Source organism: Penicillium vulpinum, assembly GCF_028829585.1.
Source record: "Penicillium vulpinum strain IBT 29486 chromosome Unknown utg000001l_segment0_segment0, whole genome shotgun sequence".
Lineage (NCBI taxonomy): Eukaryota > Fungi > Ascomycota > Eurotiomycetes > Eurotiales > Aspergillaceae > Penicillium > Penicillium vulpinum.
In genome coordinates this window covers 8,268,798-8,294,552 of record NW_026643241.1, presented here as the reverse complement: position 1 = coordinate 8,294,552, position 25,755 = coordinate 8,268,798, and the positions used below count along the sequence as shown (strand labels likewise).

Genomic DNA, 25,755 nt, shown 5'->3' with positions numbered 1-25,755 from the left:
ATCGGTCCCTCCCCCGACTTTGGATCTTGTTTGCGGGGATTTTTCTGAATTCCCCCCCCCCTCCCCCTGGGCAGGGACCGAGGTCCAAGTACCAAGCCTCCAACAGGCCGCTACGTGGGATCCACTGTTGATCCATAGTCCAGAAAACGATCGTGCAAGTGTCAATTTCTCTCTGCCGGAGAATACTACCCAATTTTCGGGAGGTGCAAGTCTTAGGTCACCCACGGACAAAACACATTGAGCTCTTACACCTCCTGGTTTTCTGATTGGTGAGGGAATTCTTGTGAATCCCATCAAAGTTTACTGTTGGTTGACCCCTCGTCGCCGATTAGTTCGGGGAACTGTGATGTTGACACCTCCCGACGGATCATGACATGAAGGTTTCCGGCAGCATGGAACCTGCACTCCGGAGACACGATAGAAGGGACAACGTCCGGTTATTCAAGCCGTGAGTCCATGCGATCTGTTACCCTTGTGGCTTGGTGCAACTGTGTGATCGGAAGAGTCCTTGCTGATTGTGACTGTAGCCTCCTTCGCGCCTACGCGCTCGGGTACCTGTCTTCCGTCACCCCCAAATTGGTGTCTTATGTACGCCGGCTCCGCAAGAAGGACTGGACTGCGCAACAGAAACTTCAAGAGGTATGCCGTGACATCCATCATGCAGTGTGGGCTTTTGTTTGTCACCGTTTTCCCCGGTCCATTGCGCAAGGGAAGTGCCGTGCCATTGCTGACGTCGATTTGAATAGCTAGCTAAAGTTTTGACTGGTCCTTTGCGTCTGAACAGCTTCCCAACAGGTTGTGCTTCCCTGGTTGGTGGTTCAACTCTACTACCAATAGGGTTGTATCGTCTATGTGCATTGATTACAGCAGGACTCTCCAAAAGTGACATTCAGATCTCACAAAGGCTCGACTGCTTAATTAGATTCGTCATCACTTTTCTATCTGGATGGTTCAGTTTTCAACTGCTCAACAGAAATCGTCTCTGTCTACCAATAGAAGATGTCAGAGCTATCCGGAACTCCACAGATCAGGGGGAAGACCCTGGTCATGTTGTGGCAAATCCGCTGGAGCATCACCGCCCAGAATTAGCAGGGAGGACAATGGACCTCACTATCTATATGTTCATAAGAGCCGTAGATGCGGTCGCGTGCGTTGCATGGGGTCGCTGGTCTCGTCGCCGCCGGGTCCAGAATCGCTGGACGACTATCGAATCCCTTGTTCCTAGCTTCGCCGACGCAGCTATCTTTGCCGCGAGTGCCTCTATAGTCATGTGGGCATGGTTTTACCTCCCTGAAAGACTTCCCGATACCTACGAGAAGTGGATCGGGGAAGCTGCTCAGGTTGATTCACGATTGATCGAAGCCTTGCGTCGTGTTCGACGAGGAGTCTTCGTTTATGGAAAGGATACAGGCCAGGCACCTCTTCTCCAGTCGATGTGCAAAGACTACAACTGGCCAGAGGTGTGGGGAGACCCAGCAAAAGTGGTCCCGATCCCTTGCGAAATGGTTCACATGGGCTGTGGCCCCAGTTGTGAGAAGCACGCATTGTATCGATTTGTCAAAACCTTCAAATTTGCCTGTGCAACTTATATACCCCTACAAATCATTTTCCGTCTGCGCAGGATGAAATCTGCAACTGCCCTCCGTCGGGCCCTTTCGGACGCAGCACAGTCATCTGCCTTCCTCGCATCTTTTGTGAGCCTATTTTACTACGGCGTCTGTCTTGCTCGGACACGACTTGGCCCCAAGATCTTCGATGCGAAGATCATCACTCCGATGATGTGGGACTCTGGGTTCTGCGTTGGTGCGGGATGTCTCATGTGTGGCTGGAGTATATTGGTTGAAAAGATGCGGAAGAGGCAAGAGTTGGCGCTATTTGTGGCACCCCGGGCTGCCGCCACGGTCTTGCCACGGTTGTATGATAAAAAGGTATGTATTGGACCCTCGCATCCTCTGTTCACAACAGGGTTACACCCACATTCCTTCCACCCCCATCTCAATGTCTCCAAATTAGCCTGTGACAGGGTTCCAGGAAAATTACGAGGTGCTAACGCGTGTTGCTGTTTCCCAGTATCAATACCGAGAGCGCGTTGCATTTGCTGTTAGCGCTGCTATTCTTATCACTTGCCTCCGCGAACGCCCTAGCATGGTACGAGGAGTTTTTGGCCGCATTACGTCGAGTGTGTTGAATTAGACTTCCCTTCAGCGGCATGCCTTGAAGGCATCAACCGGTTGTATTAGTTTTCGCTTACTTATGTACAAAGTAGACTTTGGGTCTGATTTCTGGGTACTACTAACCTGTATTATCTTTCTGAAGTTTGCATCCTTGCGTATAAATGCATCTAGTGTGTTCTACAGGCCTAGTAACACCTATTAGATACTTGTACAAGGAAAGTATCTTCCTATCAACACTGCCGTGATTTTCTGCTTCTATACTGGTAAATCAGGCCATGATGATGCTAAATTTGCAGTCTAGGCTGTCAGGGAGGTGATTAAAACTTCCAAATTGAGAAACTTATAGTCGTGATCCAATTTCCACTCATCAATAAATCAGAAATCAATTCAAAACATTCAGCTTGTCTTATTGTCCACAGGTTGCTGGCCGTTAGATGTAACGTGACCCTGAAGCTTCGGGCTTATCGATAAGCTGTTGAATCAGAATTATCACGTGTTGGGGATGGCTGGATCTCATGCGACTCAACATCCAATTCCATTGAAATCATAGAACCATGTTTTCACGATTGCTCCCCTCCCTGGGGCGCTCTGCGCTGACGGGGACGATCCCCCAGCGATCAATCTATCTCCAAAAGAGCGTCTTCGAGGTAGAGCGGAGGTATTTCTCGAGGAATTTCCTGCTCCATGAACAACGCAATTCATCTGCAGCGCCTTTCAATACCCCACAATCGCAAAAACGCAATACTTCTGTAATGTGAGCTGCCATTAGACCTGCATTTGAGGGAACCCATGTGCTAATAAAGCCCTCGATCAGGTACTATACTATCAGTATGATCCTCGGAACGGTTGCCCTTGCATATGGATCTGTGCCTCTTTACAAAATGGTATGCCAAGCTCCCACTCGGTTCTAGATTATATCCTATATAGAGAGAATCTCATTCTGGTCCCAATTGCAGATCTGCCAACAGACCGGTTGGGGTGGTCAGCCCATCCTCACCCACCGAACCGGCGACGGCGATACCTCTGCCCGTGTGACCCCAGTGACGGACTCTCGTCGTCTACGCATCACATTCAATGGCTCGGTATCGGATGTCCTCCCTTGGAAGTTCACTCCCCAGCAGCGCGAGGTCCGAGTTCTCCCAGGTGAGACAGCGCTGGCATTCTATACTGCAACGAATAAGGGTCCGCAGGATATTATTGGAGTCGCAACATACAGTGTCACGCCCGGTCAGGTCGCTCCATACTTCAGCAAGATCCAATGTTTCTGTTTTGAGGAGCAGAAGCTCAATGCGGGAGAATCGGTCGATATGCCTGTTTTCTTCTTCATTGATCCTGACTTTGCTACCGATCCTAATATGAAGGGTATTGATACCATTACCCTATCATATACCTTCTTCAGTAAGTTTTGTCTCTATTCGTTGCTTTCTTGGTCCGATCTAACCTAAAGCAGAAGCGAAATATGATGACAATGGTGTTTTGACGCCAATTGCACAATAAGAAGCTCATACCAAGGGCGCATTGGGGTACTGTATTTCAAGTGTGTGAATTTGCATAGGCTTGGACGTTCAACAGTAAACGAAGAACCATGCGTACTATTGTGTCCGGCGTTTTCGCATCCATCTCATCTCTCAAAGCAAATTTCGCATGTACTATACATCTCGGAGTTTGGCGGAAGGCTGCCAAATGCCTAGGAAACTATTTAGCTGTATATATTATTGAATTTATTCATATGTATTTGTACAGTCTACATCGAAATAAGTCCGTCGAGGCCCTTAGTTGCATCCGTAGATACATATAGTGGGAGCGTGCACGGACCAGTGATTAATTAGGCGCGTGTCTGGACGCGTTCTCCAGTCCGCATCCTCTATCGAAAAACCACAAGCCCCTCGACTCCCTAATCTCCTCAGTAGCTCTCCGGAGTTTTCGAAATGGCTCTCCTTGTGGACAAGCTGCGGCCACGCACCCTCGATGCTCTCTCGTATCACCCCGAGCTCTCTGATCGCTTGCGGTCGCTGGTAAGAAATCTTGACCTGCGGAACATGAACACCCTTTTGACATAAGGCACCCTTAATAGGCACAAAGCGGAGACTTCCCTCATCTACTAGTCTATGGGCCCTCGGGAGCTGGCAAGAAAACACGGGTGATTGCGACACTAAAAGAACTGTACGGCCCCGGTGTCGAGAAGATCAAGATCGACGCCAGAGTCTTCCAAACGACAAGCAACCGAAAGCTAGAATTCAACATTGTCTCATCGGTATACCACCTTGAGATCACTCCCGCAGACGTCGGATCTTATGACCGAGTGGTCGTCCAGGAATTGCTCAAAGAGGTTGCGCAGACACAACAGGTCGATCTCGGCGCGAAGCAGCGGTTCAAAATTGTCGTGATCAATGAAGCTGATCATCTCACACGAGATGCCCAAGCAGCTCTCAGACGTACCATGGAGAAATACAGTCCCAATCTGCGATTGATTCTTCTGGCCAACAGCACCTCCAACATCATTGCACCAATTCGGTCTCGAACCCTGCTGGTCAGGGTTGCCGCGCCTACTGAAAGCGACATTTGCTCCGCGCTTCATATGGCAGGGAAGAAGGAAGGATGGGCCGAGTCCGAGGTGCTTAACAAGAGGATTGCAAAGGAGAGTGGACGCAATTTGCGTCGTGCCCTGCTCATGTTCGAGTCAATTTATGCGCAAAAGTGAGCTACCACTTCGATTCCCATTAGCCTAGATTTAGAGGCTTACGTTTTTGAAAAACTAGTGAAAAAGTTACGGATAAGACGCTCATCCCGCCTCCGGACTGGGAGGCCCTCGTTACCCTGACGGCTGATGAGATTCTGGCTGAGCGATCACCGGCTCGGCTGTTGCATGTCCGCGCACGTCTTTATGATCTTTTGACCCATTGCATCCCACCAACGACTATTTTGAAGGTATGTTTCCATCTTTGCAACGAGTCTGCTCCGGGTAATAACTGTTGGCGCTAGACCTTGACATTCAAGCTCGTTGCACGAGTTGACGATGCGCTGAAGCCGGACGTTATCAAGTGGTCTGCCTTCTATGAGCACCGCATCAAGCTGGGAAGCGTAGGTCATTGATGATTATCACTGTCATCAGTTCAAGTGCTAATGAATAATTCGATACAGAAAGTAATCTTCCATCTCGAAGCCTTCGTGGCCAAGTTCATGCGCATCTATGAAAGGTATGCTTTCCCGGTAATTTAACGGAGACACCTAATTAATAACACATTACAGTTATCTGATGGGCATGGATTTTTAATTACTCGCTACCAACAAACCAAGACAATGGATGAATGACGATTTGTACACTAAGGTGGTTTTCAGTGAGCATGGGATCTAGGAAGACATGATCTGCCATTAAGCAGAATCACACTTTTTCGAAATCTCTAGGTATCCGATTTAATTACACTTTTCACGGGCGCATGAAGGCAATTCAGGATTCTGGCGTTATATCACTTGTGTACTATCTCTGAGGTAGTAGAAAGATCTTTGCATACATCAACCATTCAAGCTCCCAGGTATGTATCCACTTCGGTAGTGAAGCTCTGTTCGCATTGTAGGAACAGTCGATTCTGAGTAGCTTAGATTCGATACAATGATATCAAATTCCGAATTGTCTAGGTCAGAGATTACAAGATTGTCCTTTTGACTAACATACGTCATCATATCCCCGTCCCGGGGTCATCCATAAACTGGACCTGCTGGGAACATCAGAATAGCTTTTATCTGCTGATCAGATCAGGATTTCTCGTCGCTCTACTTTTATCCCACACAAACACCATCAAAATGTCCGACCCCAGACTTGTTGATATAGAACCCGGTGGAGAGAGCACTCAGTATGGACTTGCGTCAATCCCACCTCTTGCAATTGCTCTTCGCTGATATGCAGTGTGCAGATACGAGTCTATCCGCGAATTCACTAAGAGTCCTTCAAAGCAGACCGGACAGTTGGGAAGTGTGTCATTGCTCGAAATATATCTTTGGGTGAACTATAACAATGACTGACCTCATCCAAGGCGGCGTTAAGCACACTACAAGTGAAAAACCACCACGTCTAGGAACACAAAGCCCAGCATCATTCAATGACGAAGATTCCCAGGCACAGAAGCTGGGCATGGGAGCATCCGCTAACTCTGGTAAAGGTAAATGCTGAATATATTTTCCTTGTCTAAACTCCTAGTATCAAGACAAGGGACCCATCGGAGGAGCCCGTGCCTCGATGCCTCCCAAAGAGACGCAAACAGCTGATGATAATGTACAAAAGATATGACACGTGATGAGGACGATGCCGTGGCCAAGGCCCGCAGACTGCAGGGGTATGGGCCTGGTTCTGGTGTCGGGGCTTAGTCGGCGAAGACGACAAAAGCAACAGACATGACCGATTAAAAAAGAGAAAACGGTATCATGCAGGAAACGACAGTTTATTGGCTGGGGTCAGAGCTGGAGGAGGCGCTCTTCGGAGGGGAATCGAGTTCATTGGTACCAAGGGGCGGGCTTCTGCGCGCCCTCTTGAGAGATTCGAGAGTGACACCGTTTCCGAGCTTTGTGATACCGACGACAGGTGGGTCACCCTTGTTGACGAATTCCCAGAGACCTAATGAGTGAAAATGAGCATCTTCCGTATCTGAAATTGTACATGTAGAGAATGTATAACCTACCTGGCAATTTGTGGCCCGCCAGTCTGAAAGCCTCGCGGGCAATCTTCTCGTGGACATCTCCCTTCAATTCAAAGACGATTCGGCTCACGGGCAGTCGGACAGTCCAGTAGTCGAACTTACCCTTACCCTTACCCATACGCTGCTCGTTGCCTTTGGTGTAGACACCAATGTTGGCACTGACACGCTTGTACAGCTTATAGTTCATTCCTCGTAGCCGCCGCTTGATAGTCTCTTCGGCGATCTTCAGCGCCGATGCGGGCATACGGCGATCGTGGTCTTTCATGCGCAGACCGAAGTCTCCCCACACGACCGTTGTTCCTCGGGTAGATCCGCCAGTAGCGACGTGAGGGCGACCCTTGGGGGATTTTGATTTTTCTTGGAATTTCGGGGTCAGCCAATCAAGGGCGGGCGAGGTGGTAGAGAAGCATCGCGATAGAGAAAAGGTGGCCAGCGGTCCTGACACTGCGTTGCACTGTTAGTCTTTGGTCGAATGGATTTTCTGAGAATTGAATGGCTCATACGGGTTGGCCGCGTGCAGGCGGAGAGCGGTCCGGCAAACATCTTGATCTGTGGACCCATTGTGAGGAGAGAGACGGCGAGATATATCAATGTTGCGAAAGGCTTCGTTACTCCGGCACTTTTCGATGATTGACACTAGTCCGGAAGTGGAAGTGTGAAATACACGTGACACTACCACCAGCTGCTTATTTCGGCCTTACAAATCAGGCCTCAATTTCAGTCCACTTCCTACAGCATCTTTCATTCTACAGTAGCTCTCAATAGCTTATTCTTAATGTAAGACGCATTCAAATACATCAAAATAATGAGTCTAAGCTGCGCGTCCTAAAAATTAAAATTATATGTAGTATAGACATGGTATCTTGTCTGGCTGATAATAGCTCGTGCCTTTGCCCATGATTTTGTAAATATACTTAGCGGCTCCTTATAACATAGTGTTACCATGCCATCCATGCTATTTGATTAACTGGACAAATCATATAGGTTGTTTTCATGGATGATTTTTATAGTTCCGGAGTACGGAGTAGAGCTGTACCTATAGCTTGTATATGCTAGTCCTAAAGGGGAAGAAAGTGCTGCCTTACGTCAGCCAGTCACGTCTCCCGGGGAGTGGCGCGTCGTTCGCGATCTACCAAACGCCGTTACAAGAGCTCTACTGGCCTTGAACCAAATCACCAGTTACTATTCTGTGACAAAGTCCCTACGACTGAACGAGTCTCCCCATGGATATCCGGAATTTCTTTGGTGGCAAGCCGAATCAAGGCTCCAGCGGTGCCCCCGCGAAGGCCGCAGCAAAAAAAGAGGTGAGCTGGTGCCTTGCTCGTGAAGGGAGGTCCTGGTCACTTTTATGTGGCCAGGCACCTTTGAATAGCTCTAGATTATATTCTAATCTCATTTCCAACAATACAGGACTCCTCCGCCACAAGAAAGAGACGTATGCTACTCATAATCAATACTCTAACATCACCAGTCTAATGTGAGAACAGGCAGCAGGAAAGTTGTGGACGACAGCGACGAAGAAGAGGATGTAACCCCCATAAAAGCACCCGCTATCAAAGCGAAGTCCAAGAGTCAACCGTATGTCCATCGCTGGATTGAAATGCCTCGTATAATTTGACTGACGAACTTTCTTTGCAGAAAACCTGAGGAGACTAAAGAAGAACCTACAACTACCTCCGACTATTTCGCCTCTAGTAAGAAGAAATCTCGATCTACCAAAACCACCGAACAAGCTCAGCCCGTTCAAGCCAATATTGTTGCCGAAAGTCCCAAACCCAAGAAGACAGCCGAAGAACCTGCGAGCAAAGGACGAACGTCTACGCGGGGATCAACAAAGCAGGCCACAAAGATCCTCGAGGATGAGAATCTGGGCGCCGATGACATTTTTGCAACTGAATACGGAAAGGCTGGCAAAGACAACGACGATTATGTTGCTGGAGATGATAGCGACGATGATGATGACTTCGAAATGCTTGAGGTGAAGCCAGTCGCTGCAGCATCGAAGAGGATACAGAAAAAGCAACCTTCTCGTGGTGAGGAGGATGATGTGATCATGGAAGATCTCCCCAAGATCCCTGCCCCGAAGGCTCGAGCCGGCCGCAAACGCAAGTCGGAAGCTCTCCTCGACGAGGACGAAGATGACGACTATCAAGAACCTAAAAAGGAAACGAAGAAGGCAACCCCGAAGGCCAAAGTTGCGGCATCACCAGCTTCGAAGAAGCCAAAGGCTAGCCCTAAAAAGAAAAAGGAGGATAAACCAGAGAGCAAAGAGCTCCAAGATATCTTCGACAGTATTCCTACAGTTGAAGCTCCAGAACCTCCTAAGGGAGAGGCAAAGAAATTCAAATTTGGAGCACAACAAAGCCGGGACCCGGCAATGACTGGGACTAAAGAGATGCCCGTTGGGGAAGAGAACTGCCTTGCTGGTTTGTCTTTTGTTTTCACTGGTGTTCTGGACTCCCTTGGGCGCGAAGAGGGTGCGCAGTTGGTGAAAAAGTATGGTGGCAAAGTCGTGGGAGCTCCTAGTTCTAAGACGAACTATGTGGTCCTCGGATCTGATGCAGGCCCAAAGAAGCTTGAGACCATTGCGAAGCACAAGATCAAGACCATCAACGAGGACGGCCTTTTTGAACTGATTCGACGACTTCCTGCCAACGGTGGTGATGGAAAGGCTGCGGAAAAGTACGCCGAGAAGCTGAAAGCCGACGAGGCTAAGGTCCGTGCTATGGCGGCCGAAATTGACGCAGAAGAGAAGAAACGGGAAGCGGAACAACGAAAGGCAGCCCCGACTCCTCAAGGACCCCAGACCACCGCCACAGCGTCCCAGACGCCACCAAGCTCACAACTGGTGTCATCTAGCGATCTATGGACCACAAAGTATGCCCCAACATCGACCAACATGATCTGTGGTAATAAGGGCGCCGTGGAAAAGATTCAAACCTGGCTGCGGAACTGGCATGCCAATGCCCAGGCGGACTTCAAAAAAGGTGGTAAAGATGGATCGGGAATATATCGTGCCGTCATTATTCACGGTCCCCCAGGAATCGGCAAAACCACAGCAGCCCATCTCGTGGCAAAACTGGAAGGATTCGATATCGTGGAGACCAACGCCAGCGACACCAGAAGTAAGAAACTTGTCGAGAGTTCTACCCTAGGGGTGTTAGATACAACATCATTGCAAGGATATTTTGCCGGACAAGGCAAACATGTGGAAAGTGGAAAGAAAAAGCTCATACTCATCATGGACGAGGTTGATGGCATGTCTGCTGGTGATCGAGGAGGTGTGGGGGCTGTCGCGGCCATTGTCAAAAAGAGCAAGATTCCAATCATCCTTATCTGCAATGAGCGAAAGCTTCCCAAGATGAAACCTTTCGACTTCATAACCTTTGATGTGCCATTCAGACGCCCGACTGCTGAGCAAATTCGGGCAAGGCTGTCCACTATCTGTTTCCGAGAAGGCCTCAAAATCCCGCCTCCTGTGCTTGATGGCCTCATTGAAGGAACCCATGCCGATATCCGCCAGGTCATCAACATGCTTTCCACTGCGAGACTGGATCAAAAAGGTCTCAATTATGAGGAAGGCAAGGAGATGTCAAAGGCGTGGGAGAAGCACATTATCCTCAAGCCATGGGATATTGTGGGCAAAATTCTCAGCGCCCAGATGTTTTCCCCGAGTTCCACTGCTACCTTGAATGACAAGGTCGAGCTTTATTTCAATGACCATGAGTTCAGCTACCTGATGCTTCAGGAAAACTACCTCAAGACCAAGCCTGCTCTTACTGGCAAATATCATGGCAAGGAACAGCGACTGAAGTCGCTTGAGTTGCTGGACAATGCCGCCTCGAGTATCAGTGATGGTGACCTTGTTGACCGCATGATCCACGGCACTCAGCAGCAGTGGAGTCTTATGCCCACCCATGCGATCTTCAGCTTTGTGCGGCCAGCCAGCTTCCAGTATGGAAACATGCATGAGCGGCCTGCATTTACTAGCTGGCTAGGAAACAACAGTAAACATGGTATGTTTTCGATATTCACCCACGGTCTATCTACGCTCTCTAATTGACTTATTCTTCAGGCAAACTATCCCGATACGTCAAGGAACTACAGGGACACATGCGTCTTCGTACCACGGGTAACCGCGACGAGATCCGTCAGCAGTACATGCCTTTGCTCCAGGAGAAGATAATACGCCGACTGATGGACGAAGGCAAGGACTGTGTCGACTCAGTCATTGATCTCATGGATTCATACTATCTCACCCGTGAGGACTTCGATTCTATGGTTGAACTAGGACTCGGCCCAATGGACGAGTCTAAGATCAAACTTGAGACGCAAACCAAAGCCACCTTCACGCGTCTGTACAATTCACGCTCGCATCCCATGCCATTCATGAAGGCTAGCAATGTTGTGGCAACTAAGCAGGGAAAGAAGGAGATGCCTGATATTGAAGATGCCATTGAAGCATCCGACGACGAAGAGGTTGTTGAAGATACCAAGAATGAGGACGAGGAAGTACTTGATCTGAAGAAGGATAAGTATGTGAGCTTGCCTAAGAAGAAGAAGGCGCCGGCCAAGGGCAAGAAGACGAAGAAGGCCGATGATGATGGTGTTGATGATGAGGAAAAGCCGAAGAAGGCTCGTAAGAGTAGGGCCAAGGCTAAGGCTTGAGAGATTCATCATTTTTGTAACATACTATCCTTTTGTTAAGAAACATGTGCTTTAATTATGTCAAACTGCAATTTGACATCCCTGAGCCAATTTAATTTTATCTACATCTTGACGTCTCTCGTGTCTTGGGACTTCTTTTCTGATACTGTTTTCCCATCAAGGATGCCCCCTCCTGCCGAGTTCATTTCCTTCCACTTTTCCACACCTTTTATCTCTTCTTGTAATTCCGACTCTTGTTGTGTGCAAAGCTGCTCCTGCATGCCAAGATGAGTTCTGTCTCTGGATCTGGTGGTGATAAAGATGTCACAACAAGTATGCCAATGCTCTCGCCCGTCATAGATGTAAACACCCAACTGTCATTCTACAGATTTTCTGAACACTCAGCGTCCAGCAACCTTGCACGGAAATATCCTCCCAAAGGTTCAAATCACGAATCACGTTCTTAGGCTTAGGCCTGCTCCCTTTACCGAACCCCAAGTTGAACAAGCCCTTATCCCGTCTCTAACGCCCGGAAGTGTACTTCTGCGTATCCTCGCAACTCCTCTCCACTCTTACAGCAAGCTCGCCTTTGAATTTTACAACCCCAAGGGATCTTCTCATGAAACCCCTTTTATTCCCGGATCAAGTGCAATTGCCCGTGTGAGCCAAGTCGGTAATGATGCAACCACTTTGAAGGTTGGCCAACTAGTCTTCTTTGACTCAGTGATGAAAGGAAGAGATAGCCCAGAGACGGTTCGATTTTGCAATCCTGTGTATCATGGGTTTGATAATCGAAGCAAGAAATTCATAGCCTCTAGCGGTTTCGCAGATGGTTCATATGCCGAGTTCATGAGGGCACCGCTTGAGAATTGCTATCTTTTGGATGAAGCTAAGTTGATGGGAGATCCGAGGGAGTGGGGTTTTGCATATACCCCAGAGCAACTTTGTGTGATTGCTACATTCCTCAGGCCTTTTGGTGGACTGACCAGCATTGATGTGAAGCCTGGTGAAACGGTGTTGATCTTTCCGGCCACTTCTCCAAATGGCGTTGCTGCTTGCATGGTTGCTTTGGCTATGGGTAATGTATTTCTTGGCTATCGAAAACATCCATAGACAATCAAGAGTTTAGGCTAACTGAATATTAGGTGCAAAAGTTGTAGCCTGGTGTCATGATAATGCTAAGCTCATGCATCTCAATCAGTTCCTAGCGCGCACTCCTAACGGTTCTAACGGAAGGATCTCTACGATAACCTGGACAGGCGACCGTAAACAAGACATCCTTAACATCAAAACATTTGGTGCGATGGATGCGTTCCTCGACATCTCTCCTCCAGGAACACGAGAGCCTTTCCATCTTGAACCTGGCATTATGTCGCTCAGGCCTGGAGGCCGGGTGAGTTTGATGGGTGCATATGAGCAGCTTGTGATCCCAAATCAATTTGTCACACGTTGCAATATCGCATTGAAGGGAAACTGGATGTATGAGCGAAAGGACGCTCTTGCACTGATCAAGATGGTAGAGAAGGGGAATCTTGGTCTGAAAGAAGAGCATGGATGCTATGTCCGCCAATTTCGTCTGGATCAATGGAGGGAGGCATTGGCGGCGGTCAGTCAGCTCACTGGTATTGGAGAAAGTGTTGTGTTTTCTTTCTAGATGCTATCTCGAGGATATCCAAAGATTTTAGTCTTGTGAGTGTTTGAATCTCAATGCTTATTTTGTCATCAGTCATCCATGCCAGAGTAGTTGCGTATAGTAGTATAATATGTTCCACAAGTATGGACTAGAATTCTCAGTATTGCCCGGGGTTAAGAGCATAGCCTCCTGCGAAGCAATAATTTATCCGTCAGATGTTGTATGTAACATCGTTGTAGTTGAGAAATTAGTAGTGTGACCCCTACGACGACCCCCTTGGCGGGGAAATGATCTGTGGAGAACACCGAGTTCCCTCTCTTCTGCTTCCGACATACCACCATTCTCTCCTTTCTCTCCTTTTTTGATACCTTTATCTTTTTGATCTATTTTTCCAGGCTGGTCCTGGATGAGCTAGTCTCATTCACTTTCATCCTTCCCTTTAGTCCCCTGAGCATGCTCTTTTAGCTCGAGTTGCTGTGAGATTATCCAGACCTCGGTCGCTACTGCCCAGCACACCCCTGGGTTACTACAGACATATGTCCTCGTGAAAGAGCCAGGAAGATGTCTCTCCTTCACAATGAAGAGTAAGTCGCGCCCGGAATTGTAGACCGGGCCTCCTCAAATCGCCGCGCAAAGGTCTCCAAGGACTAACCCGAGCATAGCTTTACGATCTGGCAATTACGCTCCTCATATCTCTCGACAATCAAAGATGGAATCGGGGACCGACTTATCAACGTCAATGACTCCATTCTGAATACACCTGGCTTCCGCGCGGCGGGCTGGTCAACCGCCGCCGCTGTGTACCCCAACACGCACAGCTCCTCCCACCTGAAGCGCACTTACTCCCCGCCAATTCCAACTACGGCAAACGTTTCGTCCGAATATTACAGGCTAGCAGAACGAAATGCAAAACCTCAACATCACGAATTGCAAGGCCTCGGCCTGGAAGATGGCGAGGATGATGGTGGCATGGTGACCGGTAGTAAGAGCCATGCGGACATGACCGCGCGGCGGAATCACCCACGCGGGGGAAAGAAGAAAACTCGACGAGAAAGGCAGCAAGAGGTCCAGAGACAAGTAGAGGCAGAGGACGACGATAGTAGCGATTTGAGTGACGACAGCGACGACGATGGGGACACCGTTGGCAGGTTGGTGATTATTGTGTGGTATTCTACTTCCATATCTGACAAAGAACAGTGCTGTTGATCAAATAAAATTCGACAAGATGCCCATCCGCCGAGATCGAGCCGATTCCTCTCCGAGGCGCTCTGAAGACCAGAGGGAACAACCAGAGGTGATGATCACATCTGCATCAATCCAAAGCGTCACAAATCAATACCGCCAAGTAAAACCACGCCCCCGTCGAGACACAACCACTAGCAGTGAACTATCAACAGATAACGAAGCCGAAAACAGAGGCTACAAGCAAGGACAAGTTCAATTCTCCGAGAGTGACCAGGTCGTCGAGTATCCACGCAGACGGCGTGAGCGAACCGGCAGCCGAGGTGCAGAGAGCCTGGCCCTCGGGGAGCTCCACGAGGAGGACGAAGACGAGGACTCAGGTGCCGAGTCTGTTGAGTCTGCACTTTCATCTGACTTTGACAATACAGCTGGATCTGGCTCCCTGTTGCTGGCAGGCGTAGCGGGCGGTTTGAATTTGTCCTCGCCCATGGCTATGATGAACAAGTTACCTTCTGGCACAGGGCCGCAGAATAATTCACCGCGCAAGCATCGCACTCCGGCTCCTGCATTGCAAGATCTTCCCCCGCCACGGCCTATCAGCGTGATACAGCCGGTCAGCTTATTGACCAGCCAGCTTACCTCCCGGAAGCGAGCACCAAGCAATCCAGTGGATAGATTCGTAGTTCTCTCAGGGCGTGGTCAAGAGGATTCGTTGTATTTAAAGATCTATGTTCCCTTTTCAAGCGACCCCGAAGACCCGCTGGATCTACCGCTTACACGTGAGTCCAAGCTTGCAGAACAACCCGCACCAGTGACTGTTTCTGAGACCATTGGTCTTGCCTTGTGGAAATACTTGGCGGATGCTCGCGGTCCACCAATTCCTCGCGAAAATTTGACTGTGAATCGATGGACGCTACGGATGGTCGATGATGGCGAAGTCGAATATGACTTCCCAGCGCTTGGGCGGACACTCCCAATGACAGATTTCACATCAAACAACAACCAATCTGCCAAGTCCCGAGGACGGTCAAGGGGCAAGCCGTATGATGAATTCGCACTGGTTGAAGCATCGAAATCGGAGTTTGAGGAGAACGAACGGCTGTATCCCCAATTTAGTTCGAGTTTTGGGTCTGAAGAGGCAGATCAGCCGGCGAATCTTGGAACACCAGGGACTCAACCCGCTGCACAGAACAAGACCCCTCAGATCACACCAGCCCGAGCAAACCCCATCCTCGGACAACCATTCTCATCTGCGCTCAACCATAGCACTCTTACTCCTGCTGACCGCCCCGTGGTACCTATATCGCATGCCACTCCCCGTCTTGGTGTTTCCAAGACATTGAAGATTCGCTTCATCAACATGGAGGCTTCCGCTCATGTCATGACCATCAATACATCTACCGACAGCTATATAGCTGAGATCTTGGACTCTGTATGTAAACGATGGGGCCAGGATAAGGGCAACTACCTCTTAAAGGTGATGGGGTCGAACACGATCGCACCACTTGACCGCACAGTGGAGGCATTGGGCAGCATCACAGACCTTGATCTGGTGCGTCGCCGCTTCGGCGGCGGCCCCCTCGCACTCGGAACCTCACCGGACAGCTCATCACCCAATGCACCTTTGATGGTGGAAACCGCCGACCCGACAACTTCCAAAAAGAGCAAAAAAGAGGCTAAGAAGGGTGGCCAGCGCATGCTGCCCTCATCTTCCCAGAAACAAGATCACCTCGGCGGATATTACCGCAGATACCACGTATTCCGCAAACAACCCATGTCTTTCACAGCATCCAACCATCGGATCCTCACATTTGAAAATGATTATATGCATATTGTGCCTGGTGATACGGGCAAAACGGCGTCTGGTGGCAAGACCCGATCGATCAGCTTCAGCGACGTGATTGGATCCAAGGTCAGCCGACGGCACCCCAAGAGCTTCCGAGTGATGATCGTGCGCGGCAATGATGCCACAGAGCAGAAGCGCTATGACTTTGAGGCAAGGAGTACCAGTGAGGCTGTGGAGATTGTGGATGAGATTAAGAAAAACATGGCACATTATCGCATTTGATTATCTGCTCTTCTGAACATGGAATTGCGTTTGGGGGGGGGGGGGGGGGGGGGGGGGGGCAGGGTTGGACTTTAGGTTAGGAATGGCGTTTTACAGGCATATTGCAACTTTCACCTTATTCAACAACGAATATTCACCATTCGATCAGGCTTTTAGGTTGCATTTTATTTTATTTTGATACGTATTCAACTAAGAAGTGAAGATGTTAGAGAACCTTAGGTGGCTGTCCGGGTACAGACATAAATCCCCAGCCACGTGATTATAGACCCACCTATGGTGGCCCACTTAGCATAACCTTATCTCAAAGCAGACTTCCAACCTTGGAAGGTTCCAAGATACGCGTAGACATTTGAGCTATCATCTGGAACTACTAGGTAAAGTTTCTTCGAATGAAAGTATCGTCATAGAGAAGGCGGCCGTGCCGGTTAGCTTTACGACTTAGCGTCTGGTTGCGTATCAATCAGGGGAATATTCAATATTCCCCCGCGCCCAAATAGTGTAGATTCAGGAGTAACCATACACTGCGCAGCCTTTAAGTTTAAGGACGGTTTGACCTCCGGGAACCCTAGGGACTGGACAAGGTTGAGCAATATATTATGGCGCACTGATGGCTACCAGGCAGTCCTCTAGCATTTCCAAGACTAAGAAGCTATCTCGAACTATGAAGACTTGAGTTCGGAAAGAATCATGGATAATAATATATAAGTAAAAACAAGCGTGGTACCAGAATGATATAATATAACTACCCACCACTCGTGTGTCCACGTATCACAGGGTCCCCAACGAGCGACAGCAGCTCGGTATAAGGCAAATTTTCTGACTGGGGACATTCTATAGCAGTTTTGAAGTCCAACATAGTCATGGCTCCTGTCTCCCTTTGATACAAAACGTTGTGCTTTCCAGTATTAGGCACGTAGATTGACGGAGACCGAAGAATGCGGATGGCCTTCTTATATTCCTCAAGGACGTGGGTTTGCTCGCGGTTGCTAAGTTTGTTCCAGACATGGGCAAGGATCTGTATATCCTTGTAGGGGAGGACAAGTGCCCTCCCATTAGGGAATAAACTCGAGCACAGTATGTCCCCAGCAGGTATCATGCTCGCGAAGACATCGTAACCCCTAGGTCGTGAGTCTAATAGACGCTTATAGACAGCACATTCTGCATTCGACCTAGATGAATACACATGGTGAGATAAGGACCAGGATAATAGCAATCGGAAATGTACTTACGCCCGATCGTGTCTGGGACTCCAGCACTTCACCGGCTGTCTGAATTTTGATCGATGATAGATGGCCAGATTTGAATGAAGATTCGAGCGGGGATGAGGAGAATCAGGTGAGAAGAGAGAGAAGAGTCGAGGGGAGGAAGGAGCAAGATCATACTTCCAACTAAACTTGAAATCAAGTGTGGGCCAAGGGGCTCATGTGTGAAAAGAGAAAGCAAACAACTGATCAAACTGGGGCAGAGCGAGTAAGGTAAAGTATAGTGTATGTAGGGTGAGTTGAGAGTACACCGTAGTCTTGCCGAGTAGCCCTAGTTCATTATGCTCCATATCGAGGCAGATTGGGCTATTGGGGGCGATCCCTGGAATCTCCTCAAGTAGGCCATATATAACACGATCCATGTTGGAATTCTACACATTGATTGACCATACCGTACCTTGCTTCACTCCATGTTTTCCATATATTCCTCAGAAAGCGGACTGCTTTTCCCCCATTCGCATAAATCTGGCAGAACACACTGGAGATAAGATGACTAATATATCTTATCTCCGCGGGCGCTTTCCAGATTAGCTGGGCATTTACCTTTTTGACACTCCTCTGATACTTTGCTTTGCTCTCAATAGCTTTGAGCAATGAGATTCGCTAATTGGAGCTGCTTTTTTGCCTGAGAAATACCACAATGAACTCAAAATCCACACCCGCCGAGGCGCCTGGGGTATTCCACCCCTCACAGCACTCTCAAAGCACGAAACCTACCGGCGAGCCGACAGAATGTCACCAACAAAACCAGACTTCTGAAGAACACACCCATGCAGGCCACAGCCGTGCATTCCGATTTAAAGATGGCAGTCGCCCCCATCGTAAACGAACGCACAGCAAACGCTCGCGTGAGCGAGATACTGAACCCTCCAAGCGGCGACATCGCGAGGACAAGCATCCTGACCCAACACCTGAGTACCCCTTCGATTCAGCACGCGACACATTCCGCGAATCGCTTTTTGACGCGCTCGGCGATGACGAAGGCGCCGCATACTGGGAATCTGTCTACGGCCAACCCATCCACAATTACCGCGTACCGGAAGTACAGCGGGGCCCGGAAGGCGAGCTGGAGCAGATGACTGAGGAAGAGTACGTGGAGTATGTCCGTCGCCGGATGTGGGAGCGGACACGGGAGGGGATGCTGGCTGAGCAGGAGCGTCTGCGGGCTGAGCGCCAGCAAAAAAGGAAGGAGGAGGCTCAGCGAAATGCGCAGTCTGGGAGGGAGGAGTTTGAACGCGCCATGGACGATAGTCTACGGCGAGGCGCGGAGCGCAAGAGAGCTAAGGCTACCTGGAGTGGACCCTGGGCCGAGTACCTGAAAAGCTGGGAGACTATCGGGAAGGCCGTGGAAGGATCTACTCCCAAGCCGCTACGCAGTCTGATCTTCTGGCCTGTTCGCTCTGGGAAGAGGGCTGATGTTCGGCCCAATTCTGTTGAGGAATTCATGCGACATGCCCCGCCGCCGGCCGAGTTACTCGGTACGCTGAAGGTGGAGCGCATTCGCTGGCATCCCGACAAGATCCAGCATCGGTATGGCGCGTTGGGCATTGACGATGTTGTGATGCGCAGTGTCACAGAGGTCTTTCAGATTGTAGACCGCATGTGGAATGAGGAACGAGAACGACAGAACAGATGAGCTAGGAGTGTACATTGGGTGGCGTCTTGATTTGTTACTTGTTCTATTATCGATACCCCGAGCCTCATACTGCATATGAGAGCACATTTTGAATGATCATGACTTTAATTCATTTCAAGGAAGAGAAAAGATGACAAGAGCTGTAGTTGGGAACGTAGATCAGAGTAAAAGAAGAGCTTCAAAGCAGCAATGCTATGTATGCGAGATCCCTTTCATCAGACAGAAACTGGTCAAACCCAGAGACCAACTTGAATCGTACAGAGGAAAGGTTTTAAGTTTCATGCTTTACCAAATGTCCATATAGGGTAAATTTAGAAACGCGATGACCGGGCCTTGGTCCGGTAGACTGTCCAGCCGAAGTAACCGCCGACAATAACGGCGAAGAATAGCAGGCTCTTGAAGAGGAACCAAGTCCAGCTACCCTTCTCCTTGGGCTCTTTGACAGGTTTGGGGGGTGAGCGAGAGCGGCCCTTGGACTGGTCTTCCGTGGTCTTGGCTTTGTTAGCATTACTGCGGTTAAGGGAGTAAAGGTTCTCGGCCTTGAGGGAGATGATGTCGTGATTGTCACTCAGCTCGCCGGTCTCGGCGGAGAGACCCAAGTATGCGACGGAGGGGATGGCGATGTTGGAATTCTCGGCGGAAAGATTGAAGCATTCGGTCCATGTATCTTCGCTTTTATACTGCAGTTCCAAGGACAGTGACTTGTCCTGGAAGTAGGTAAGGCGGGCCTTGGTGGGAACGGGGGCGCTGCGGAGACCGCGAGCCTGTGAATAGTTAAAGATATATCCATAACTAGCTGCCAATTAATATTAACTCACAGAGCAACCGGCCAGCTCGTTCGCCTTGCCATCATGCGCTTGATCGTAGGTGGTCTGGCCATCACCCATCATGGCCATGACGTAGGGGAATGACACACCGGGGCGGTTGTTCTTATAAGTGTCGAAGAAGATACCAAGGCCCTCAAATCTGTCTGTCGAACCGAAGACAGGGCCCTGCGTGGCGCGCTCCTTGGTGAGCCAGAGCGCAAATCCATCACCATGCAAGTTGCCAGAGCCGTGGATCTCGAACTCGAGCTCAATCTAGCAGGGGGTATACGTGAGATTTTGGCGCGTATTTTGATTCGCAAGGACATGGTATTTACCTGCCAATTTGTTGCGGTCAGAGGCACACGGGAGGAGATCCATCCTTGCTGCGATGGCCGGTCAGCCGTGAGGCGGACGTATCTAAACACAGAGTCAACAATCAGCATTGATGAGTAATTTCACCCGAATGCGCATAATATCCTTACCTATCAGCGCGAATTACAGTATCTCCTCCGAAGTCGAACCAGCGGCTTTGGAAATCCGAATCAAGGTATGGCTATTAATGGCGGTTAATACTGATGTTCCTCCTCGGGGAATGAGCTATGCGCAGCTTGAGTTCGAAATTCGCAGACAAGCTGGACTCAGAATATTATCATACCGGAGCGAGGCTGTGGGTGCGAAGCTAGCAAACGTCCAAAGTCAGTACCTCGGCTTGAAACAGCATCGCCATTGAGCACATACAGGGATGCTTTTGATATTTGGGTCGTCATAGGCATTCACGGGTAAGGCGACTAGGCCCGCGAAGCAGAGAAGCGAGGAAAAAGACGGAAGACGCATTGTGGAATTGTATAGAGCTCAATGGAGGGGAGCTCAGACTGATTCAAGGATAGGCCAAGGGTGGGATGGACGGGGTACGGTGTCACCAGGACCCGAAAACCCGGCGAATAGGAAATAAGAAAAGAAGCCGTAAAATTTTCGAGGAATGGCGACAAGAAAGAGTGAATAGGCAAAGTTCCTGGGGCGCGGAGACGAGGAGGTGAAGTATACAGCTTGTTATGCTAAGGTGTCCACATCGAATGTGGCGCAGGCTAACACACCAGCCACAATTCTGCACCTCAGATCCTGAACTCCGCCGACTTTCTTCGATTCGATCCAATTCAACCCATCCCATTATATCTGTTCCACCAATCTTCCTCTCTCACAATGTCGTCGCTTTTTGGTTCCGGCCCCACCACTGCCCCTCAGACCTCTGAGGAGATCAAGGCTGCAGTCATGCGCCAGCTCCAGCAGGAGGCCGCCATGTCGAACGCCCGCTCCCTGATCGGAGTACGTCACCACCCTTGATATCCAAATCTGGCAACAAACTGACAACAACTCCAGAAAATCAACAAGCACTGCTTCAAGGCCTGCGTTCCCGCCCCCGGTACCTCGCTCTCGGCTAAGGAGAACACCTGCCTGTCTAGCTGCATGGAGAAGTACATCGCCATGTGGAATCTCACAAGCAAGACCTACATCGCCCGTGTCGGCGTGGAGACCAAGCGTCTCGGCGGTCAGGATGCTGCTGCCATTGCCTCCATGGCTACCGGTATGCCCGAGGGCGGCAGCGGAATCCTGGGCTAAATTTGATCCGTCAGACGAAAGCAAGGAAGATGAAGGACGAAACAATCACCAAAAGACACACACACACATCTCTGTGAATGAACTACTGTACGATAGAAGCGGCCTGGTAGCCCGTGTATAATATGGGCGTGGCTTTTTGTGCCCCCTGTGGTTGGAGAGATTGGGAATAGACTAGGGTTCACGACGAATCCATTTGTACATCGAGCAGGCAATTGAAAGAAAAAAAAACACAAAAATTCGATTGTAATTGCTAAGAAAAATGATGTGCATATAGAAAAGTATGAATTTTCATATAATGGCTCCTGGTTTTTCACGACTCCTCCCGGGGTCAATCAGTTCCAGCCCTCCCCCCAGAGGACTTTTCGTCGCGTCATAAAATCATACAAGCACCTTAGAAGTCGGGGAAAAGGTGACCGTATCTGGAACGAGTTAGTCAGGTGTGTGGGGTGGCGTGGAAAGAAGTACATACGTATCGTCCCCTTCCTGGCCATAGTGCTCAGTCTCTTCCGGATACTTGTCGTATTGGCTTGCGTCGCCTTGTCCACCGCGAATGGGTGGGATATATGGCGCATCGATATCCTTACGAGCTAGTCGGTCCCAAGTGACCTCGGCGAACCAGGCATGGTTCTTGACATCACTCGGGCCACCGTGCAAGTTGCCGAGGCGCTTGGTGAGGTCGGCTGTGATCAGCTGAGAGAGTAGATCAACCGCGTCGGTGTGCAAGTATGGAGGATACTTGACTCTACCCCGCAGGATATTCTCGTAGATCTTGACTGGAGATCCGCTGTCCCAGAATGGGGTGAATCCACACAGCATTTCAAAAATTAAGATTCCCAATGACCACCTTGGGACAGTTAGAACAATTTGACGGAAGCATTGAAAGCAAGCTTACCAGTCAACTGATTTGTTGTATCCCTTGGAGGAGACAACCTCCGGTGCTAGGTAATCCGGTGTACCGCAAAGTGTCCACGTAATATCCGGCACGTTTTTAGCAAATCCAAAATCTGTGATCTTCAGATGACCATGACGGTCCAGCAAAAGGTTTTCTGGCTTCAAATCACGATAAATGATCTGGTGAGAGTGCAAATACTCTAGCGCTAGGGTGACCTCCGCGGCATAGAATTTGGCCACCGGGTTCGGGAATCGCTAAAGACAAATGAGTTCTTTTGTTTCACACACACAAGACCGAACGAAGTGATGGGACACTCACTTGTGACTTGCGCAGGAGACTGAACAATTCACCTCCCTCCACAAAGTCCATGACCATATAGAGGTTTCGCGAGTCCTGCCACGTTCCCCACAAGGTAACGAGGAATGGATGGCGAACACGATTTAACATGCGGCGCTCGTCATTTGTGTGCTCAATTTGCTTCATCTTGACCACCTGGGCCTTCTTCAACACCTTCATTGCATAGAAGCGATGATTGTGGTTTGACTGCACCAGGTGCACACGACCGAAGCTCCCCGTTCCCAAGGTGCGCTGAAGCTCGAAGTCCTCCTGAGAATATTTCCCCTTGGTAACACGCTCCTGCTTCTGCTGCTCCTGGTTTATAATGTTGTCGATACTGGCGACATTGTCGTTACCCGTACCCGTTTGGTTGGGCGAAGCGTGCGAGGCGTGTGAAGCGGGTTGCATGGATGCGCCTGAACCGTCTTGGTTCTGAGTATCTGGTTTCCCTAGATCTTGCGAATCCTTCGTTCGCCTCTTCTTCAGTAAACCTCCTAAACTCGGCATGGAGAGAAGATCAGACAGGCTTTGGGGCCATTTGGGGGATGGGGGGGGGGGGGTGAAAGCTGGAATGGGAGGTCCGGATTAAGTGGGGAGGGGCAGCGGCCAGAATGACGCATTGATCTTTCATTATGGACTTTACACTTGAACACCCTATAATATTGTATTGAGCTTAGATCTTTCTATTTGATAGTCTGTTATTTAGTCTAATTGGTCTATTAGCTTGGTTTAGTCTCTTACTACAATCTATTGCTCAGAACTTCTGATCTGGATTATTTATTCCATTATTCCCTCAACTGTCAAGCTGTTTACTGATTGATATACAGCCATGGACTATGTCAAATGTCAGACTCTACAGCTCCCGAGCAGTCAATTCAGATAATCCAAGTGACTATGGATGTCTATGAACACCTCTCACAGTAGTATGATCCTATTAATCTCCAAGAAGCGGAGAACCCGGATGCGATGACGTTACAAAGTGATGTGATCATCCCTCTTGTTTCACTGTAACAAGTGAGTTTTGGCCTTCAGGCTCAGATGTACTTTCGGGCAATTTTCTCTTTGGTCCATTCCATCCCGTCCCCTAGTCCACTATGTAATGTCTTTGCCTCTCGATCTCTGGATCTCGATTCGGATGGTATGATTATGTAATGTTTGTTATGCCTGAAGGTTCAGGTGTCAAACAATTCACTGGTCACCAGTACCGATCTCTCAAATCCCAGGCAAACAACAACAACAACACCAACATAACTCTCCCAACATGGTGCTAGTAGTCTACTCTGATTCTGAAGGCTCAGATGCTGAGCCAGATACTACACCCGCCTCCCAGATCAGCAAGGCAAAGAAATCCGACTCCAAAACCGGGTTCCAGATCGACCGCAACAATCCACGCAAGATCCGTCTCGCGATTCCAGAAATCAAACCCGAACACCCATCCGGCGAAGATACAGAAGATGGCCCGCGCAAAAAGCCTCGATTAGGTGGAGGAGGAGGCCTTTCCGGTTTCAACGCTTTCCTTCCAGCGCCGAAACGAATAGTCGAAAAGAAAGCAGCAGTGGCGACAACACGAAAACCGTTTAGCCTCAAAACAGGAGCAGGCCCTGGGTTTGATCGCACAGCTGATGCCGAAATGAAGAATGATTTCGCGTTCGAAAATCTAGCGGGCGGAGATGTGAAGGACACCACATCTGCACCCGGTAGCCCAAAACCCGACACTGCATCAGAGACGATAAAAAATCCGGTGGAGGTCAAATTGCAAGGAAATCCGATGATGTTCAGACCGTTGTCCGTCGGACGACCTCAAAAGAAGAGAAAGACCACCAAGATTGCTGAGCAACCAACACCTTCCTCATCAGCAGCGCCGAAGCCTGCCCAATCTCTACAGCAAGCCCCTGCACCTGCGCCTGCACCTACGCCTACACCACCGAAACCTAAAGTCAGTCTCTTCTCTCTATCCTCGGACGAGACCACTTCTCAGCCGGGCCCGGCACCTGGACCATCAGCAACCTACCAGCCGCTGGTGTACAACGCCGAAGACGAAGAAGTATCAGCAGATGATCCAGTACTCGCTGAGCCTACACAAATCTCCATGGAGCACTCCAGAGCAACAGTATCAACCAATCCTACATCATCCTTGGACAGCATTGCAAACGACCTGAACTTGTCCAAGTCTGAAAGACGCCAGCTCTTCGGTCGAAATGCCGCGGCGTCGCAGTCACAGGTGCGTACCTTCAACATAGACGAGGAGTACGCGTCAAATAAGGTTCTGGCGGAAGGAGAGCTCGCCGGAGCACAGCACAATCCTGTACGCGCCATTGCGCCGGGCAAGCATACTCTCCAGCAATTGCTCAATGTCGCAAGCTCTCAAAAGGAGGCATTGGAGGAAAGCTTTGCAACGGGTCGGAGAAACAAGAAGGAAGCTGGATCCAAGTACGGATGGTAGTTTAAGCATACATAAGGTCATTCTGGGGGAATTTTTGTCAAGCGCATTAGCATTGAGATACCATACCATGTAGGAAATACGAGAATGTTAAAAAAAAGAGAGGAGGTACCTCCATACCCACACCCAAGGCCGTCAGGACCGCCTGCCCCCTTCGGTAGCTTGGACCTGGATACGGTCCAATGGCGGACTACCATCTATGTACCTTGTTCAACCTTAAGAGCGGCAGGAACCTTAACTGTGCCCTGGGGTCATGAATCCCAAGACCAATTGAAGGTAATACGCACTCAGCGTCCCAGGAGATACATAGACTACAGATTCCTCCTCTCATTAGACTAACCAGGGCAGATATGAAGGAGACAGCTCATCTT

General features: G+C 49.5%; 13 protein-coding genes across 13 annotated transcripts; 9 read left to right on the top strand and 4 right to left on the bottom strand.

Moving 5' to 3' along the window:
* Window positions 1-374: 374 nt before the first annotated feature.
* On the top strand, window positions 375-3,671 carry N7479_002973 (cytochrome c oxidase assembly protein; the record flags this gene model as incomplete). The annotated part of the gene is made up of 8 exons (XM_057250670.1): window positions 375-448; window positions 528-639; window positions 747-1,928; window positions 2,014-2,183; window positions 2,725-2,928; window positions 2,989-3,058; window positions 3,131-3,572; window positions 3,625-3,671. 8 exons carry the CDS (start codon window positions 375-377, stop codon window positions 3,669-3,671), a joined length of 2,301 nt encoding a protein of 766 aa, XP_057115102.1.
* Window positions 3,672-4,102: 431 nt separating this feature from the next.
* Window positions 4,103-5,448, top strand: N7479_002972 (replication factor C subunit 5; the record flags this gene model as incomplete). The annotated part of the gene is made up of 6 exons (XM_057250669.1): window positions 4,103-4,189; window positions 4,249-4,871; window positions 4,934-5,102; window positions 5,157-5,255; window positions 5,316-5,371; window positions 5,424-5,448. 6 exons carry the CDS (start codon window positions 4,103-4,105, stop codon window positions 5,446-5,448), a joined length of 1,059 nt encoding a protein of 352 aa, XP_057115101.1.
* A 527-nt stretch (window positions 5,449-5,975) lies between these two features.
* Window positions 5,976-6,536, top strand: N7479_002971 (uncharacterized protein; the record flags this gene model as incomplete). Its single annotated transcript, XM_057250668.1, has 4 exons — window positions 5,976-6,025; window positions 6,086-6,144; window positions 6,206-6,331; window positions 6,454-6,536. 4 exons carry the CDS (start codon window positions 5,976-5,978, stop codon window positions 6,534-6,536), a joined length of 318 nt encoding a protein of 105 aa, XP_057115100.1.
* A 74-nt stretch (window positions 6,537-6,610) lies between these two features.
* On the bottom strand, window positions 6,611-7,426 carry N7479_002970 (mitochondrial 54S ribosomal protein uL16m; the record flags this gene model as incomplete). Its single annotated transcript, XM_057250667.1, has 3 exons — window positions 6,611-6,783; window positions 6,848-7,309; window positions 7,369-7,426. The coding sequence occupies 3 exons, from the start codon at window positions 7,424-7,426 to the stop codon at window positions 6,611-6,613; spliced, it is 693 nt and encodes a 230-aa protein (XP_057115099.1).
* A 662-nt stretch (window positions 7,427-8,088) lies between these two features.
* Window positions 8,089-11,533, top strand: N7479_002969 (replication factor C subunit 1; the record flags this gene model as incomplete). The annotated part of the gene is made up of 5 exons (XM_057250666.1): window positions 8,089-8,169; window positions 8,276-8,300; window positions 8,353-8,443; window positions 8,504-10,881; window positions 10,941-11,533. 5 exons carry the CDS (start codon window positions 8,089-8,091, stop codon window positions 11,531-11,533), a joined length of 3,168 nt encoding a protein of 1,055 aa, XP_057115098.1.
* A 266-nt stretch (window positions 11,534-11,799) lies between these two features.
* N7479_002968 (uncharacterized protein) lies at window positions 11,800-13,166 on the top strand (the record flags this gene model as incomplete). Its single annotated transcript, XM_057250665.1, has 3 exons — window positions 11,800-11,845; window positions 11,901-12,595; window positions 12,714-13,166. 3 exons carry the CDS (start codon window positions 11,800-11,802, stop codon window positions 13,164-13,166), a joined length of 1,194 nt encoding a protein of 397 aa, XP_057115097.1.
* Window positions 13,167-13,706: 540 nt separating this feature from the next.
* N7479_002967 (Sin1 family protein) lies at window positions 13,707-16,395 on the top strand (the record flags this gene model as incomplete). The annotated part of the gene is made up of 3 exons (XM_057250664.1): window positions 13,707-13,729; window positions 13,808-14,293; window positions 14,343-16,395. The coding sequence occupies 3 exons, from the start codon at window positions 13,707-13,709 to the stop codon at window positions 16,393-16,395; spliced, it is 2,562 nt and encodes an 853-aa protein (XP_057115096.1).
* A 742-nt stretch (window positions 16,396-17,137) lies between these two features.
* On the bottom strand, window positions 17,138-17,491 carry N7479_002966 (uncharacterized protein; the record flags this gene model as incomplete). Its single annotated transcript, XM_057250663.1, has 1 exon — window positions 17,138-17,491. One exon carries the CDS (start codon window positions 17,489-17,491, stop codon window positions 17,138-17,140), a length of 354 nt encoding a protein of 117 aa, XP_057115095.1.
* An 806-nt stretch (window positions 17,492-18,297) lies between these two features.
* On the top strand, window positions 18,298-19,293 carry N7479_002965 (uncharacterized protein; the record flags this gene model as incomplete). The annotated part of the gene is made up of 1 exon (XM_057250662.1): window positions 18,298-19,293. One exon carries the CDS (start codon window positions 18,298-18,300, stop codon window positions 19,291-19,293), a length of 996 nt encoding a protein of 331 aa, XP_057115094.1.
* Window positions 19,294-19,604: 311 nt separating this feature from the next.
* N7479_002964 (legume-like lectin family protein) lies at window positions 19,605-20,933 on the bottom strand (the record flags this gene model as incomplete). Its single annotated transcript, XM_057250661.1, has 6 exons — window positions 19,605-20,057; window positions 20,112-20,372; window positions 20,435-20,516; window positions 20,582-20,652; window positions 20,755-20,778; window positions 20,838-20,933. The coding sequence occupies 6 exons, from the start codon at window positions 20,931-20,933 to the stop codon at window positions 19,605-19,607; spliced, it is 987 nt and encodes a 328-aa protein (XP_057115093.1).
* A 366-nt stretch (window positions 20,934-21,299) lies between these two features.
* On the top strand, window positions 21,300-21,716 carry tim13 (protein translocase subunit TIM13; the record flags this gene model as incomplete). The annotated part of the gene is made up of 2 exons (XM_057250660.1): window positions 21,300-21,422; window positions 21,477-21,716. The coding sequence occupies 2 exons, from the start codon at window positions 21,300-21,302 to the stop codon at window positions 21,714-21,716; spliced, it is 363 nt and encodes a 120-aa protein (XP_057115092.1).
* A 391-nt stretch (window positions 21,717-22,107) lies between these two features.
* pkaC (cAMP-dependent protein kinase catalytic subunit pkaC) lies at window positions 22,108-23,451 on the bottom strand (the record flags this gene model as incomplete). The annotated part of the gene is made up of 4 exons (XM_057250659.1): window positions 22,108-22,135; window positions 22,186-22,560; window positions 22,609-22,862; window positions 22,927-23,451. 4 exons carry the CDS (start codon window positions 23,449-23,451, stop codon window positions 22,108-22,110), a joined length of 1,182 nt encoding a protein of 393 aa, XP_057115091.1.
* A 754-nt stretch (window positions 23,452-24,205) lies between these two features.
* N7479_002961 (PRCC domain-containing protein) lies at window positions 24,206-25,387 on the top strand (the record flags this gene model as incomplete). The annotated part of the gene is made up of 1 exon (XM_057250658.1): window positions 24,206-25,387. One exon carries the CDS (start codon window positions 24,206-24,208, stop codon window positions 25,385-25,387), a length of 1,182 nt encoding a protein of 393 aa, XP_057115090.1.
* Between the last annotated feature and the right edge of the window lie 368 nt (window positions 25,388-25,755).